The following is a 15,275-nucleotide window of genomic DNA, read 5'->3' as shown; positions in this document are numbered from 1 at the left end:
CCTTTAGAAACTTATATAACCACCCAGGCTATTGGCTTTCCACTTGTTGTGCAAGATACACACTTCCTAGTCAGTCTTTCATTCACAGTGTCTGGCTTCAGCTCACCAGCCTGAGGTTTTTGAGAAGTCCTTCTTGTTCACCTAGATGAAAACAGATCCCCTGCTTTTCAGGGGGCTGTGAGGGTTCTTTGTGAGCCTTTTCCTAATTGCACCATTGGGCAAATCTTCAAAGCTTATGTTTTCCTTTTATCTAAAATATATATGACTGAAATATTTCAGAGCTCAGAAGCACATGGCATACAAAACCAAGTCACTCCAGCAAGGAACCATCCTGGAATCATAACATATCAAAAGGTTTTTAATGAGATATATGAATGTCCTCACTAATAGGGTTGTATAAAGACTTTAGTTTCATAGCCTGTGGAGTCAGGGTTTCTGTCAGATGAATTGTGAAAAACAATAGGTTTTCAGAGTTAAAACCATGGAAAGAGATGGCAGGCTGCCATCATTCTTTATCAGACCAAAAGGAGATGATTAAAGTAAGAATATTTATCTGACTTTCCTCCTTCTTTTTCTTTCCTTTTTAGGAAAGAGAGGAGGAGCAAGGGAGAGGGTGGTACTGAGCTCATGGGCATTGCCTCTGTCTTTCACTTCTCTCTCCCCTCACTGCAGCTCCTCTGTTCACCCTCCCACCAACATTCCCTTCACACTTGTTCAGAACTTATCTGGAGTTGGCCATGCTCATTGTCTCTGAGAAAGATAGTGGGGAAATCAGAGGTCACACTGGCCTCTCCTCTACCACTTGAAGCAATTGTGGTAGGTAATGTGTGTACAGAAATGTCTATCTCATCATGTATTTCCAAATTCGCATATACATTTTCTTATATGCAAGTAACACCTTCCTTACTTCTTTTGGTTAATTCAGCTGTTTATGAAGTTTTCCTTTCTTTTAATTTTAAAAAATACTTACATTTTAAGATTTAGAGTGTGTCTGCACACATGGGCCACTGTGTGAATGTGGAGGTGAGGAACACTCATGGGTCTTGGATTTCCCTATCCATCATGTGGGTTCTGGAGATCAAACTCAGGTTTCAGGCTTGATACCAAGTGCCTTTACCCACTGAGCCATCTGACTTGCCCCTGCATATCTTTTTGAAGAATCAATTCTTTATTTCATCAATCACTTGATTGTTTGAAAGTGTGTCTACAGTGCCCCTTTCACAGAATAAAACAGGTAGACATGGGTAAGGCCCCAGGGCCTGTTTAGTAAAAACAATAAGAAAATGAGTCCCTAGGAAAAGCGTTTTAAGCCAGAACATTTAATCATTCATCCAATGCTTGAGAAATTGAACAGGAGGTTAAAAACAAAACAAAACAGAGACCCAGTGGTTTTAACAGTTTTGGAGGTGGATTTTTTTTTTATTAAGGAATAGAGGGAAGATCTGAGTAAATGAAACATGGGTTAAAATATTGAATATGGGATAGAGAGATGTCTCTGTGGTTAAGATCACTGGCTCCTCTTCCAGAGGATCAGGGTTCAATTCCCAGCACTTGTATGGAAACTACAACTGTCTGTAACTCTAGTTCCAGGGGATCTAACAGCATATTCTAGCATCTATAGGCTCCAGCCGTGCATGTAGTGCACAGACATGCAGGAAAACACCCATGCACATACAATGAATCTTGTAAAGTTCTGAGGCATTTTTGCTCAGGTGTTTTATTATTTACATACAATCATGGCAGGGCCCTGAAGTGATGTGCTGAACTCCAGGAAGTTCTGAGGGCTGTGCCACCTCCAGATGGCACACCACATGTTTTAACCTATCATTCTTATTGATGCTTTGGGCCTATTATAGAAGTATGGTCAGACCTATGGTCTTTAGTGGTGGTAAATTTTCAAGTGTAAAGGCAAACTTTTATTTATTTATTTGTTTGTTTGTTTAGTGAACTTCCTTATTAACTCTAATGCTAGTATATGTTTTCTAGAATGTATACGATTGTATTTGGGACTAGAGAGTTTTACTTCTCCCTTGTGGACCCATAATGGCCCAGGACTATGGAAGAAGGATGGATCGAGGAGAGTTTCATCCCTGTCAGCTCCCTCCCCTCTTCTAACCTGGTGCCATAGAGTAGTGATGGTGATCAACCGTAGTAAGAATTTATCACCCTGATTTATCACCAGGCTTCACTCCTTGTTTGACCTTATAAGGCTCTCCTGTTTCCCAGACCCTACAGCCACTGAGTATGCAGACGAAGCATCTTCCAACACCCCTGTCCTGTGAATGGTCCTCAGCCACACAAACCTTCTCCCAGAGGCCCTGGCTACCTCCCCAGGGACATAAATACTCCTCCCCGTCCCATCATTAAACTGAATTAAGTTCTCCAAAGCTGTTCCCACGTGCGTGTTCCTTGCCCACACACTCACCAACAACCAAGACCCTGCTGCATCCCCCCTCGGTCCCTGTTCCCACCCTCCAGTCCAGTAGTGCTGGCGTGCACTCCCCTTCCAATTAAGATACAATGCACCTTTTCTTGGTGAATTGCTTGTCAGTTTTCATCTCAGGAAGGGCACCTTCTGTCTTCTGCTGTTGAGGATATGGGAGAAAATAAACAGCAGGGCCGATGGTCTGTATCAGTTGAATTAGAACTCAAGGAAGGAGTCACAAACAGAATTTTCTTAAGTTTGGAAATGATGTGGTGCCCTTTTAAAAGAATAGCTAATTCAATGCACGTCCTCTGGCGTGGAGATTCCACTTTGGGTTGAAAAGTTGTACCATTCAGATTATCCAATGGTAGCACCTTAAAAGACTGTAGAGAGCCTTCAGTAAGTCAGACCTTATACTGAGTTCCAGCTCCTGAAGCTCCCTACTGCCATCTTGTGACTAATTGTGGAGCTGCAGCTCTGTCTGACTGCATTTTGCTGCCTACCCTGATAATCACCAAAGAAAAGCGAGTTATACCAATTATATGCCATTAACGTGGGCCTAGTTTGTGAGCACATGTCAGGTGGCCTTCACTGTGATGTCAAGATATAGATGAAGCTTAAAAATGGGCTCATTCTGAAGATCTTGATCCCTCCCTGTCATCCAGTTCTCTTTTCGATGAGTCGGGCAGCCCCCATTGCCTCCTCCACGCTGAAGCAATTGGATTTACGAAAGCAGTAGTTGCATGAGGAGAAAGGAATGGCCCATGGCCCAAAGCACAATTATCATGCAGACCCAGTTGGTCTCCAGCCTCCAGGAGGGATTCTGTTATAAAACATAGCAACATCTTTGAGGCAAGGTCACCTTTGGTAAAGTCAAATCACCCTACTTAAGCCATTTACCAGGTCATTAAGCAAATTTCTAGTTATGAGTGGGGACAGAGACAATCTATGCTGCAGCCTGTGCAGTTGTAAGATACACATGGGGACTGAGGAAGGATGGTAGAGGGGACAGAAAGGCAGAAGGGGAGAGACGAGAAGGGATGAGATGACCCTTTCTTCCAATCACACGGCATGCCATTGGTGATTCAAAGTGGTCCAAGGGGCTGGGGAGATGGCCTAGTGAGTAACAGTGACAGTTGTGCTCTGCAAGCATGTATCTGTGCTTTGATCCACAACACCCTCAGCACGTCTGTAATCCCAGTTCCAGAATGGGAACAGGTAGGTCCTGGGGCTCTCTGGTCAGCCGATCTAGTCAAAACAGTGAGCCTCAGGTTCAGTGAAGAGACCCTGTTTTATAAAATGAGGTGGAGAGCAATTGAGGAAGACAGACAGCATTGACCCCTGCCCTCTACATGAGTGCATGGACACACACACACACACACACACAGAGAGAGAGAGAGAGAGAGAGAGAGAGAGAGAGAGAGAGAGAGAGAGAGAGAGAGAGGCTGTTCCATAAAAAAGAACATGAAGTGAAGCAGGCCAGAGACAGCAGAGAGCAGCGGGGCCAGATCTCACAGTCCCTTTGAGGTCAGGACCCCCGAGAAGGGCCCAGCTTTCAAAGCGTCACAGGTCCTCTCAGTGGTGCTGTGCAGGTGACCAGCCTTGAACATATGGACTTTAGAGGCAGGGCCAGTATTTGAAGCATAACAACCAGAAGTCAGTTAACAGCATTTGTTGAACAAGTAATATGCGTTTTCTGAAGGGATGGTGATATTTTTTAATATGACATTGTCTCACGGCACCATGTTTTCCTATTTGACTTGGAAATTGTTTTGGCTTTTGTTTTAAAACGTGTGGATAAACCAGGTAATAGAATGCAGAATGTGCATGGATGATTATGGCTGAGTTGGGAGCTTCAAAGGCCTTGACTATTGAGGAAAAACTACCGGGGCCAACCACTGTGTAAGAGTGACTTTATCAGAAAGGGAGTTTTTGTCCCGTGTCTTGTAGAATCTGTCCTGGGCAGAGTGATAATATAGCCAAAGTGGAAAAGGCCTTAGGAATGTTGGGAATAGCAGAGGCTCATTTCTTATTGTGAGAGTATTCACTTTACTACTGAAATATCACACAAACCCTCCATTACAGAGACACATAGGTGTGTGTGTGTGTGTGTGTGTGTGTGTGTGTGTGCGCGCGCGCGTGTGTGTGTATTTATGTGTATGTATGCATGTATGTATGTATGTATGTATGTACGTATGTACGTATGTATGTATTGTTGAGAAGACAGAGAGAGGGAGAGAAGGAGAGGGTAGAAGAGGGGGAGAGAACATCTCATAGATATGGTTGCATTGGTTTTGATTGACCTGTCCTAGATTTACTGGACAAGGGCTCCAGAAATCTCTAGTGATCACAGACTCTGGCGAAGGCAGAATCGTCCCACTTACACAACTTCAACTAAGTGACATCTACTTGTTTATCCACACCCACAGGAGGAAAGGTCATGGTGAACCTTGATGAAACATGCTTATTTTTATTTTATTTTACTTTATTTTATTATACTTTTCTCTTTGTCTGGCCAAATTTACATAGGTTAGTGAGACTTTCTCTCCCCTGAGCAGTTAAGTGGTCTATCTGCTTGTTCTAGCCCATCCACTCTTGAAGCTTGGTTTTCAGAGAGAGGCTCTGTTGGGTTTCATTTAGGTCTGATTACATAACCACTGTCAATGTCCTGCCAGCCACCAACTGAAACTGGAGTGTCCGTGACTCAGGCCTTTTACCAGCTAGCAATAGGACAGACTTTGTTCTTGTGCATATTTGACTTGTGTCTTTGACCCTGGCAATCCAGGTTACTGCTCCCTGTCAGGTAATGGCTGCTCCCAAGAGGCACACTCTGTTCTTTCCTGAGGTTTGAGGATCAAAGGGAAAATGTTCCAGAACTCACTTGGGAGAGGATGTTTTTTGTTTTGTTTGTTTGTTTGTTTTACACAAAACTAAGACTAGGTGTCTGGGTTAGGTGGAATTATATTTTCATTCATGTCTTCTTGGAATGGTCATAAATATCAATTTTGTAAAATGATTATATTTGTTGTCATGACCATACATTTCCAAATTTCTCTGTTCATTTACATATTAACTTGCACTATTGTCATTGATTGGCTTAAGGGTCCTTTTATGAAATATGAAAGTGAATTTTTATTAATTACTTGAAATCATATTCTTATAGCACATTAGTTCTCAATATTTACTAATGTACATGGTTACTTTGACACACATTTTATATGTCCTTCACAGGTATGACCTTAAGTGTCTTTTTTAGAACTGACATGAAGGTTGAAAGAAAACTTCAATATGTTTAGAAATTTGTGCTAAGCAATATTCTGTGCATAATTATTGTTGGATTAATATCCTGGCTATTATAAAGCCGGGGCCCATTTCTCTTAGTCATGTGCATGTGCATAAGCGTCTTTCTGTACTCTACTTTCACATGCGTTGGTCACATTTTATTATGTGTTTTCTCTCAGTCTTTCATATTGTGTGGGCATGCTTTCTCAAGCAGACTATTCACAGAGATTCAGCATAAGGGTTTCTTATCCACTGTAAGTTTATATTTGTTTATTTCTCAGTTTTTAAGTGATCTTTAAACTTGGGAATAAAGTTGTATTTGAGTTTTAACACTGTGGAGCTGGGGATGCAGCTCAGTTGGTAGAGTATTTACCCAGCATGCACAAGGTTCTGGGTCCAAACCTCAGCCCCACAAAGACCAAGAATGCACACCTGCAACTCCATTATGTGGAGGTAGAGGCAGGAGGAGCAGAAGTAAAAGGTCATCTTCAGTTACATATGACCAGCCTGGGCTACATGAGACCCTGACTGAATGAACAAACAAGCAAGCAAACCCTAAAATATTATTTTTACTTATATTTTGCAGGAAACTGAAAAATGAACATTTTGGGCTCTATATTTTATATGGAAAGTGTGTGGTAAACGGCACCTTTTAAGAGTACCCATTATTCATTTTGTACTTATAGGCACAGCGATGAGTCACCCTTTCAGGATGGGGTCACATATGTCAGGCACAACAGTTTCCTGTCTGTCTGTGCTCTTCCCATGGCCCATCTCCAAAGCTGATGTACCTGGTCAAAGGCAACTCCAGTTCCCCAAGTTCCAAAAGGCAGAGGAGACAAATGGCTCTGTATTAGCATGTCAGAGCCCATGCTGGCCTCCAGGATCCTTCAGTAGCACAGGAACCTGTTATATATTTCAAAGCCCATGCTAGTATCTGGACTCTTCTTACCCTCACCTTCCCCTATCCTAAACTCCCCCAGCTCACAGGCTTCCCTCCCTCTCACTAAGAGTTCTCCTTATAGCCCTGTTAATTTTGGTATGATGACCCCTTTCTCTTCCTCCATTTCCCCCCTCTCCCCTCCCTCCATCTCTCTCTCTCTCTCTCTCTCTCTCTCTCTCTCTCTCTCTCTCTCTCTCTCTCTCTCTCTCCCCTCTCCCATACTCCTCACCCATATCTATCTACCTGCTCTGCTCCTGCTTCTCTCATGGCCATGTCCAGTCCGCTGGCTAAACTCAGTCTACTCAGTCTACTTTTTTTTTCTTTGTTCTGGATTCTCCCAGACACCTCTGGTTGTTTTGCTCTGTTATATCTACAAGAAAAATCAGTCATTACCTTTCACACACACCTCTGACTCTTGTGAGGGTGAGTCTTTTATTCTGTACACCAAGAGTCAGTATCATAATTTATCATAATTTTGAGATTGGTACATAATTGCTTGTATATCAACAGTCAGATCCATCTCATAGATGGCAGATGGAGCCACCAGTTTGAATAGTACACATTTCCTCTCCCATCTTATATAAGATGCAAGGCTTTATCTCCCGTGGCTTTTTACATTCACAATAGAAGCTGGTGCACTAACCCCTCTGCAAAATTTCCCATCTGATCTCTATAATCTGAACTGACTTGGGGAAAAAAAATCCCCATCCAATTGAGGTGCAACCACATTTACTCAAACTTTAGAAAATTAACACCTTTTTAGAGTTCTTATTAAAGACAAATGTCACCACATGAAGCATTTTGGTTCCTTTTCCTGATCACTTGTGGCTTACTATGAAAACATCCAGGCTTACATCATTAACTCAATCAGGCTTGACATTGTTCTCCTTTCCCATTGCTGTGATAAAATAAATATCCTGATAAGAACAACTTCATTGTCCACTGTGGCAGGGAGACATATCAAATGGCAAGAAAGGCTTGGTGCAAGGACCACAGGCCAGCTGGTCATAGTGCATCTGCACTTGGAAGATGGGGAATGAATAGGAAGCAAGGCTGGGATATAAGGTCTCAAGACCCACTCCCAGTGACCTACTTCAACTCTACTTCCTAAAAGTTCCACAGCATCACCAAATGGAGACCAAGTACTCAAACAGGTGAATCTATAAGGGGCATGTAGAGGCTATTCTGGGTTGTCAACTTGACTATATCTGGAATGAACCACAATCCAAAATTGGAAGGTTCACTTGTGATCCTGATCTTGAGGCTGGAGATACAAGTTTCTGACCTGTATCTTGGCATGGAGATCTTGAGGCATAGTGGCTATGAATCCCAGGAGACTAAGGCAGGAGATCTCTGAGTTCAAGGTCATCTGGGACAAAACAAGTCCCAGATCCAGGAATGGTGATACACCCCATTATTCTGGGTCACACCTTCTGCTGGAGACCTACATAAGGATGCTCAAAGAAGGAGGATTCTCTCTCTTCTTTGCTTACCTTCCTTGTGGGACTAAGCAATTGCTAGATCCTTGGACTTTCATTCACAGCTGCTGCTGACCATTGTTGGGGAGTTGGACTACAAACTATAAGTCATTAACAAATTTCCTTATTATACAGAGACTACTCATAAGTTCTGTGATTCTAGAGAACCCTGACTAATACAGAAGGGCAGTTCACCTATAAACCACAGCAGATGTTTTAACACATGACTGTCCCTCTCTCCCCCTCTCCCTCTTCTCTTCCCTCTATTCATGCATTGCATGTCTTATTTGGGGTACATCTCAAATTAAATTGAAAGTATATGTCTTCTTAAGTAGTTAATTATGACTATCATTACCTATACTTCATTTTATAGGACTATTTTCCTATAAAAACCATGCAACAAAATTCACAAACCTTTAATATATATTATGTGTGAAAACTTATTTATCAGTTTAACTCAAGACCTTTCAGCATCTACCCTGCTACAGTACTACACAAAGTGGTTTCACCCTCATCCTGGTCAACATGCTATCATCATGGGTTGATCTTACTATAACCCACATGTGTATGGTCTTCACATCTGACTTATTCTGCTCTGCATTGTGGTTATGCAGTCACATTTCTAAGTATACCAGTAGCCATTCATTTCCACTTCTGATTCTAAGTCTTGCCCATTGAATGTTTATCTCTGTTAAACTTGCGGTCTTGAAAGCTGTTTAGAATCAATGTGCTTATTTAGAAAGTACTTGTGGACAAGTCAAGAGCAACCATGGAGGGCGTTATCAGAGTTTCTGGAACTTACCCAGGGGAATTGTCTTCACTCATGATTTTAGAGTCTCAAAGCATTAACATCCTGAAACTCAGAAATGTCTCACACAATTCATGTCTATCCATCTCTCTCTTGGATTTCTTTAAGGACTGAGATTCAAGATGTGATTATTTTGGGACAAGGTCATCCTCCTTTGTATATTTTGAATGTTTACTGATCTTTAAATGGTAAAAAATTACCTAGTCTAGGTTACTCAGAACCATTGCTACACAGTGTTGGATCCAAGAACAAGTAGGGACACGATGAGCTAGAAATTGCACTTCACACAGGCATGAAGTAGAAATTTCTGGTTTCCTTGGATATTCAATTGTGTCATGTGGTGTTTTTTTTCTGAAAACTGTCTTATGAGAGGATGTTTTTGCTGATATGGACATGTGGGAGGATATTTTGCTAAGAAGAGACACATGGTGTTTTTCTGTAGGCAGCCTGGAAAAAGGACATGTTTTGATAGAGTGAATGCTTGAGAGAACACGTGATGTTTGGAAAGGATATAAGTGTAGTCCAATGGACAGTGGATGATGCTGGGTGGTACTGGCACACTTTGTCACTCTTGGCTGGTCATCATTGGGCTTTGATGGGTTTTCACTGACTTCGCTGGGTGGTATTGGCATGCCTTACCATTCATTGGTCATCATTTGTCATGACTTCATACAGAGAAATGCACCAAAAAACTTCTGGTGGTATTCAGATGGCTTCTTGCCACTTCCAAGGATTAGGGCTGATTGGCAGAGCCTTGGGGTTTCTTCTGGATTGGATGGACCTGCTGTTGTAAATGATGTTTACATGTGCATTGAATTACCACTTATGACTCGTGGGAACTGAACTGCTGATATCCTGATAACACAGATTGGATTTGCTCCAAGGAAATATTCCTAAACAGGTCCATATCCTCCTTTTTTTCTATTAACCTTTTTTTTCTACTACCTCTGGTGGGTGGTGGGCTAGAAGGGATGTTAAAGCATTTAAGAGCTCTTATTAAAAGCAGGTTTTGAAAAATCTAAGTCCATACAGGCACCTGCATGCACAAGGCCAACAATACTCTAGCCATGTGAGAGGCAAGAGGCTGGAGGTTTCCTCTTTCTTGGAACACTGGCATCTAATGGGCTGGCTAAGGGTTGTCACCCTCTCAGGGGCTGATGCAGACCTATGAAGGTTGAGATTTTTGTAGCTGGTATATTCTAACTATATTAAATCTTTTTATTACTTAGAATAAAACCGTCATCACTGTTGATCCATATTCTCCATAGTGTTTTCAACCTGGGTCTGATTTTGTTGGCTTTTTTTTTTTTTTTTTTGGTTCTTTTTTTCGGAGCTGGGGACCGAACCCAGGGCCTTGCGCTTCCTAGGTAAGCGCTCTACCACTGAGCTAAATCCCCAGCCCCGTATTGTTGGCTTTTTTGAGAAGCCTTCTATTGCTGCCATGTTGAAAATTTCTATCCAGGTCATTTTTACCCTAAACAATCCCTGTTGTGAACATGCTTGAGCTCATTATAAATGTGCTTAAAATTTATGTAGAAATTATTTTTTGACCCACTTGCAAATAGTGTCTCTTGGCCTAGTATCATCTCCATTCCTGTAGCATAGATGGAGAATCAGGCGCAGGGGCCAGAAATGTATCTAGGGAGAAAAATGGCACAGAGAGACTTATGCCTCAACAGTGGGGGAGTCTTGCAAGGGTGCAGAATAAGAGAAACTTTGATCATAGTTCAGATTCTATAGTTGACCAGGAGGGAAGACGGAGCCAGTATCCTTATTGGTAGCCCATCCCCTCTGTTTGTCACTTACATGGTTAGTCACAACTTTAATGATGACAATGATATCATCTAATACTTCTCCCCCCAAATCTCCATCTAATACTTCTAGCAGTATTATTGGGATTGGGGAGTTCCACTATACTCCTATGTGCAGGATCTTAGGGCACACTTTTATCTTGGCTTTTAAATCTCCTAAACCAAAACGCCCACCTATTACTGTACTCCCAACCTGACTATTTCACCCTTTCCACAAGGATCATTCTAATTAGATATTCTCTGGTTTCTTGGGATCTAGCCATAGCCCTACAGAGTCCCCTAGTCATGCCCAATACTATATTTAGAGTCCATAAGATACCACCTTCAGTAAGAGTTTAAACTATATGGGGCTATGGAGGTATTCCCAAGTGAGCCTGGGGTTAATGTGTGTTCTGCTTGGCTCTGTGCTTGCTGAATTTGTTTATTCCCCTGAGTGTGTGTATCTACCCAAGAGTCAGGTGGATGTTAAAGGGATTTCTCAATAATGACTTCCCTCCAAGATAAGTTAAAAGAAAGGTATATTCTTTCCCACAACCTCCCTGACCAAGGACATTTCTGCTTCTGCTCTTTTTAGTCTATAGTTATACCAGATAGTCCTACTTTAGACTTCAAGGACTTGAGTGATAGAGAATTCACAGAACTGAAGACTAGTGTGGGAAAAGGGCTTTTGGTCCCTACAGGAGATTACAGTGGAAAACAAGGGTCTATCTGTAGAGGAATCTTGGCTGAAGAGTACTGGGCCCTTACAGTGAGTGGGATCCCTGGGGGGTCATGTTCTTGTCCTTGGGACAGGAATACATATGGATTCCTTGTGGAGAAAAGCCCCCATGGAATTAAGGCTCTGTGATCCCTGGGTAGAGATAGAGGGACCCTCCTGGGTTCCTGGAGGCTGGACCTTTCCTTCACTCATGGTGGATTTAAATTAGGGCACAGGAATAGCACCAGTATTAGTGGAGGTAGGGTCAAATGATAGTGAACTCATCCAAATCAAGAGGGACAAGATGGTGTGGCAAGTTTACTGTTGCTAATAAGCCACAGCTGAGCTCAGCGGTCTTCCTGTCTAGCCTAATCTCATGCAGGCTCTGGGTAGTCTTTCTGTAACTGGTTGTTGAATGCGTGCTCAGGGCTCCTCTAGAAACTGCTGTCCAGAGGGAGAGTCTGACCCTGGAGTATCTCAGATTGACAACTGGGGATGATTATGGAGGGCAGGCTTCCATCCATAGAATGATGGATAACACAGGGTGATATTTAATCTGTATTTTTATTGCCTACAGTATGAGAGTGCACTGTGACCTTTCAGGAAGGGTAGCAACTGAATTAAAAAAAAAACACCAAAAATGTTGGGGTCTTGGTTTTCTCTTTCACACTTCCCCTTCCTGCATTCCATTCTCACCCCACCCCCACCCCCTAAAGCAAAGGAATCAGGTCACAGGATGCTTTGGGTTGATTGTTGTTCATATCTGACCGAACTCCTTATTTCGAAGTTCCTTTCTTTTGATTTTGCCTGTGATGGTTTTGGGCAATTCTGAAACAAACTCCACCTGGTAGAGAAGAAAGTTATCCTGACTTACAGTTTCCATGGTTTCTTTCCAAGTCCCCATTCCCTGCTTCACCCCACTTTCCTACACAGGTTGATACCTGTGGTGACCCCATGGGCTCCCCTGAGCATTGCAGGTCTCTCCTGACCCCTGGAGGAGAGTGTGGTCATGTATCTTAACTTTGACCCAGAAAGCAGAATGTGTCCTCTTCATGCAGAAGAGTTTGGGGTCACTAATGTTGGTCACTATGTTCTCTGTCTCTTACAGAGCAAGATAGGTGCCTCAGTGACATCCTCACCCCAGGATGAGGGATATGGGGCAGAAGTAGAAGAGACAAATAGACTTGAGTGAGAGACCTTCATGGTTATCAGCCTCCATTGTTTGGGGCATTGTACTACATATGTATGTATGTATGTATGTATGTATGTATGTATGTATGTATGCATGTATGCATGCATGTATGTATGTATGTATCTATAACTCTCTCTAATTAGAAGTAAGGTTTTCTGCTCCCTGCAAGGGCAAGAGCCTTGACTAATACAAAGGGTTGGTATGTTGTTGTCACACAGAATTTTGAGTTTTAGTAGTCTTCTTACTGAGTGAAACCTTATGCAACTTGAGCCGCAGCTTCATCTCTATAAAACATGCATATATATTCTTAGACTGCAGGCAGGCTTAAAGAATAGGGCACTGGGGCTAGAGCCTGGCACGTACAGTAAGTATTTTTGTACACAATACATGTTAGCCCTGCAGTTTCCTAACATGTGTGCCTCGGTGAATGTGCAGATGGTATAAAAATGTACTACAATAGGAAAAAAATGACTTTCTGACACTCCTTCATAGCTTGCTTTCTCTCTAAATATACTGATAAGGCATTTTATGTCAAAGGTAAAATAATCTGAAACTGGACATAATGGTATATGCCTGTGATTGTGATACCCAGAAGACCAAGGAGTTCAAGAACAGCCTGGGTTACACAGAGAGACATTGTCTCAAAAACAAAACAAAGAAAAAAAAAAAACAAAAACAACTCTTGTGACCAGCTTAAATTACAGGACAATTTTCAATTTTGTGACTAGTTCATTTCACTCTTACTGGACAGTGTCTCATGCTTGCACATGTCACTTAAAACAAATGTAACCAAATAAGCACCTCAAAATGTATTGGGGCTCTAAGAATAAATATTCTGTTTCCTTTTGTCAGTTTTATGTATGTATATTATCGGGGTTGATAAATAGGGTTTATTTCTTACTATGGGTCACATTGAAAAGTATTGATTTTGATTTCTTCTTAAAATTTACAGAATAATGAATAACATTAAAAAGTAATCTTTGGGTGCTCTCCTAATCTTTTCCTTTTGCTTAATGTGTATCATTGTGTTCATTTTGAATTTTTGCTATAGGGTAGAGATTCCCAAAGAAACAAAACCTTTTGATGGACTGAACTGCTCCTCACCCCCACCCCATGGCTGCACTCTGAGAGGTGGGGCAGCCAGTGAGAGCCCAGCTAGCCTGGCTCACCTTCCTGGGGTACTTGTATGGTGCAGTCACTGACTTCACATGCTCCTGTAGCTCTTTGATAAGCTGTTCCTGATCATGTGACAGGAACTCTGGGTTGAGGACAATAAAAGCCTTCACCACCTGCAAAATGGAAGCGGAGGTCAGATTCGTGGCAACTTGTTCCATACACAGCTCTATAAGTCAACGGGCAAAACCCACTATAGGCTTGAGTTGATGTTTGAGGCTAGGGGTTATGCATAGGAACCAGGTTCAAATCCCTGTTCTCCCCATTTCCACTGCATATGTTGGAAAACACCTGGTCTCTCCTACTCTTAACCTTCTTCTTTGTGAAGTAGGTACAAAAGAAGTTCATTCCTAACAGGGTGTGTTGTTTTTTTTTTTTTTTTGTTTTGTTTTTTTTTATTAAAGGCCCATGAAAAATCTGTTATTACTACCATCACCATTATTAACATCAATATGCATTCACTATGTATACTTTTCTGTGTCTAGAACTCAATGGGCAATAATAATCATCATAATAAATTAAAACAGCAGTGACTTTTTTAACAATATTGTGAAAATTTTTATTTTACATCATTAACTATATCCCCACTTACCCACTTTCTTATACAAGTCCTGGTGCACAGAAGTGTTCACTAGACATTGTTGAGCCAATGAATGCATGTTCTAAAACTCGCATTTGTGTGTGTGTGTGTGTGTGTGTGTGTGTGTGTGTGTGTGTGTGTGAGAGAGAGAGAGACTTCTCTGCAAAGATGGTAACCAGGTAGCAAAATAAACCCCCTTTCCTTTTTATCAGGATATTTTACTACAGAAACAGGAAGGAAACTAAAATACCCACTGAATTATACCTAGGCCCAGAGCATGCATTTTAGAAAGCAGCGTGACTTTCTCTCCCCCTTTATTCTCTGCAGGACTTAGGTAAGTTACTTAAACTCCCTGCACCGTCCTTTCCTATACTGAGAATGTGAAACTACTGAGAATGTGAGATGAGTCCTTGGGGCACGGGGTTTTGATTTACTTACTAATTCTTTTGCCACATCTCCAACCTCAGGCTACTGGGTTCCCTGAGGGTGAAATGATTTGGCACAATGCAGCTCATTCAATCTCAGGCTTTTTCAGTCCACACCGTCCGTGCTAAGTAAGTGCATGTGAACACCAGGGGCCCGAGTTCCATCCTAGATCCCCAGGTTATGCTAAGGCCTTGGAAGTCTCCTGACCTCTATCTCTCCAGCTTCTGCATGCAACAACAGGCTTCTGTCTCCTCCTTACCTCTCCTCGATCCTTGTCAGGGCTGCTCACCACCGCAGACTCTGACACCGCTGGGTGCTCCACCAAGGCGTTCTCCACCTCTGTAGGCCCGATGCGGTACCTGGAGAAGCAACAGTTCTGAGTGTACGCCAAGGCTGCAGAGAACCATCCCTTACACCTTGTACTTTGAGAGTCAGGCTGAGGGTCCCATCATCAAGGCAT

General features: G+C 42.2%; 2 protein-coding genes across 3 annotated transcripts in view; one reads left to right on the top strand and one right to left on the bottom strand.

Annotated features, from left to right (window-relative positions):
* Nucleotides 1-15,275, top strand: part of Pdilt (protein disulfide isomerase-like, testis expressed) — a 294,014-nt gene that overhangs the window by 98,939 nt on the left and 179,800 nt on the right. The gene's annotated exons all lie outside the window — the stretch shown is intronic.
* Nucleotides 11,990-15,275, bottom strand: part of Acsm1 (acyl-CoA synthetase medium-chain family member 1) — a 34,846-nt gene continuing 31,560 nt past the window's right edge. For both annotated transcript variants that reach the window (NM_001108502.2, XM_063267601.1), the window contains 3 exons: nucleotides 15,075-15,174; nucleotides 13,806-13,925; nucleotides 11,990-12,288 (listed from right to left, as the gene is read on the bottom strand). In NM_001108502.2, coding sequence (NP_001101972.2) covers nucleotides 12,202-12,288; nucleotides 13,806-13,925; nucleotides 15,075-15,174 — 307 coding nt within the window. In that variant the 3' untranslated portion in view covers nucleotides 11,990-12,201. The remainder of the gene's footprint in view (nucleotides 12,289-13,805; nucleotides 13,926-15,074; nucleotides 15,175-15,275) is intronic.

Source organism: Rattus norvegicus, chromosome 1, assembly GCF_036323735.1.
Source record: "Rattus norvegicus strain BN/NHsdMcwi chromosome 1, GRCr8, whole genome shotgun sequence".
NCBI lineage: Eukaryota > Metazoa > Chordata > Mammalia > Rodentia > Muridae > Rattus > Rattus norvegicus.
Note: the sequence above shows the minus strand (reverse complement) of the source record. Positions and strands in the feature narration are given on the sequence as shown.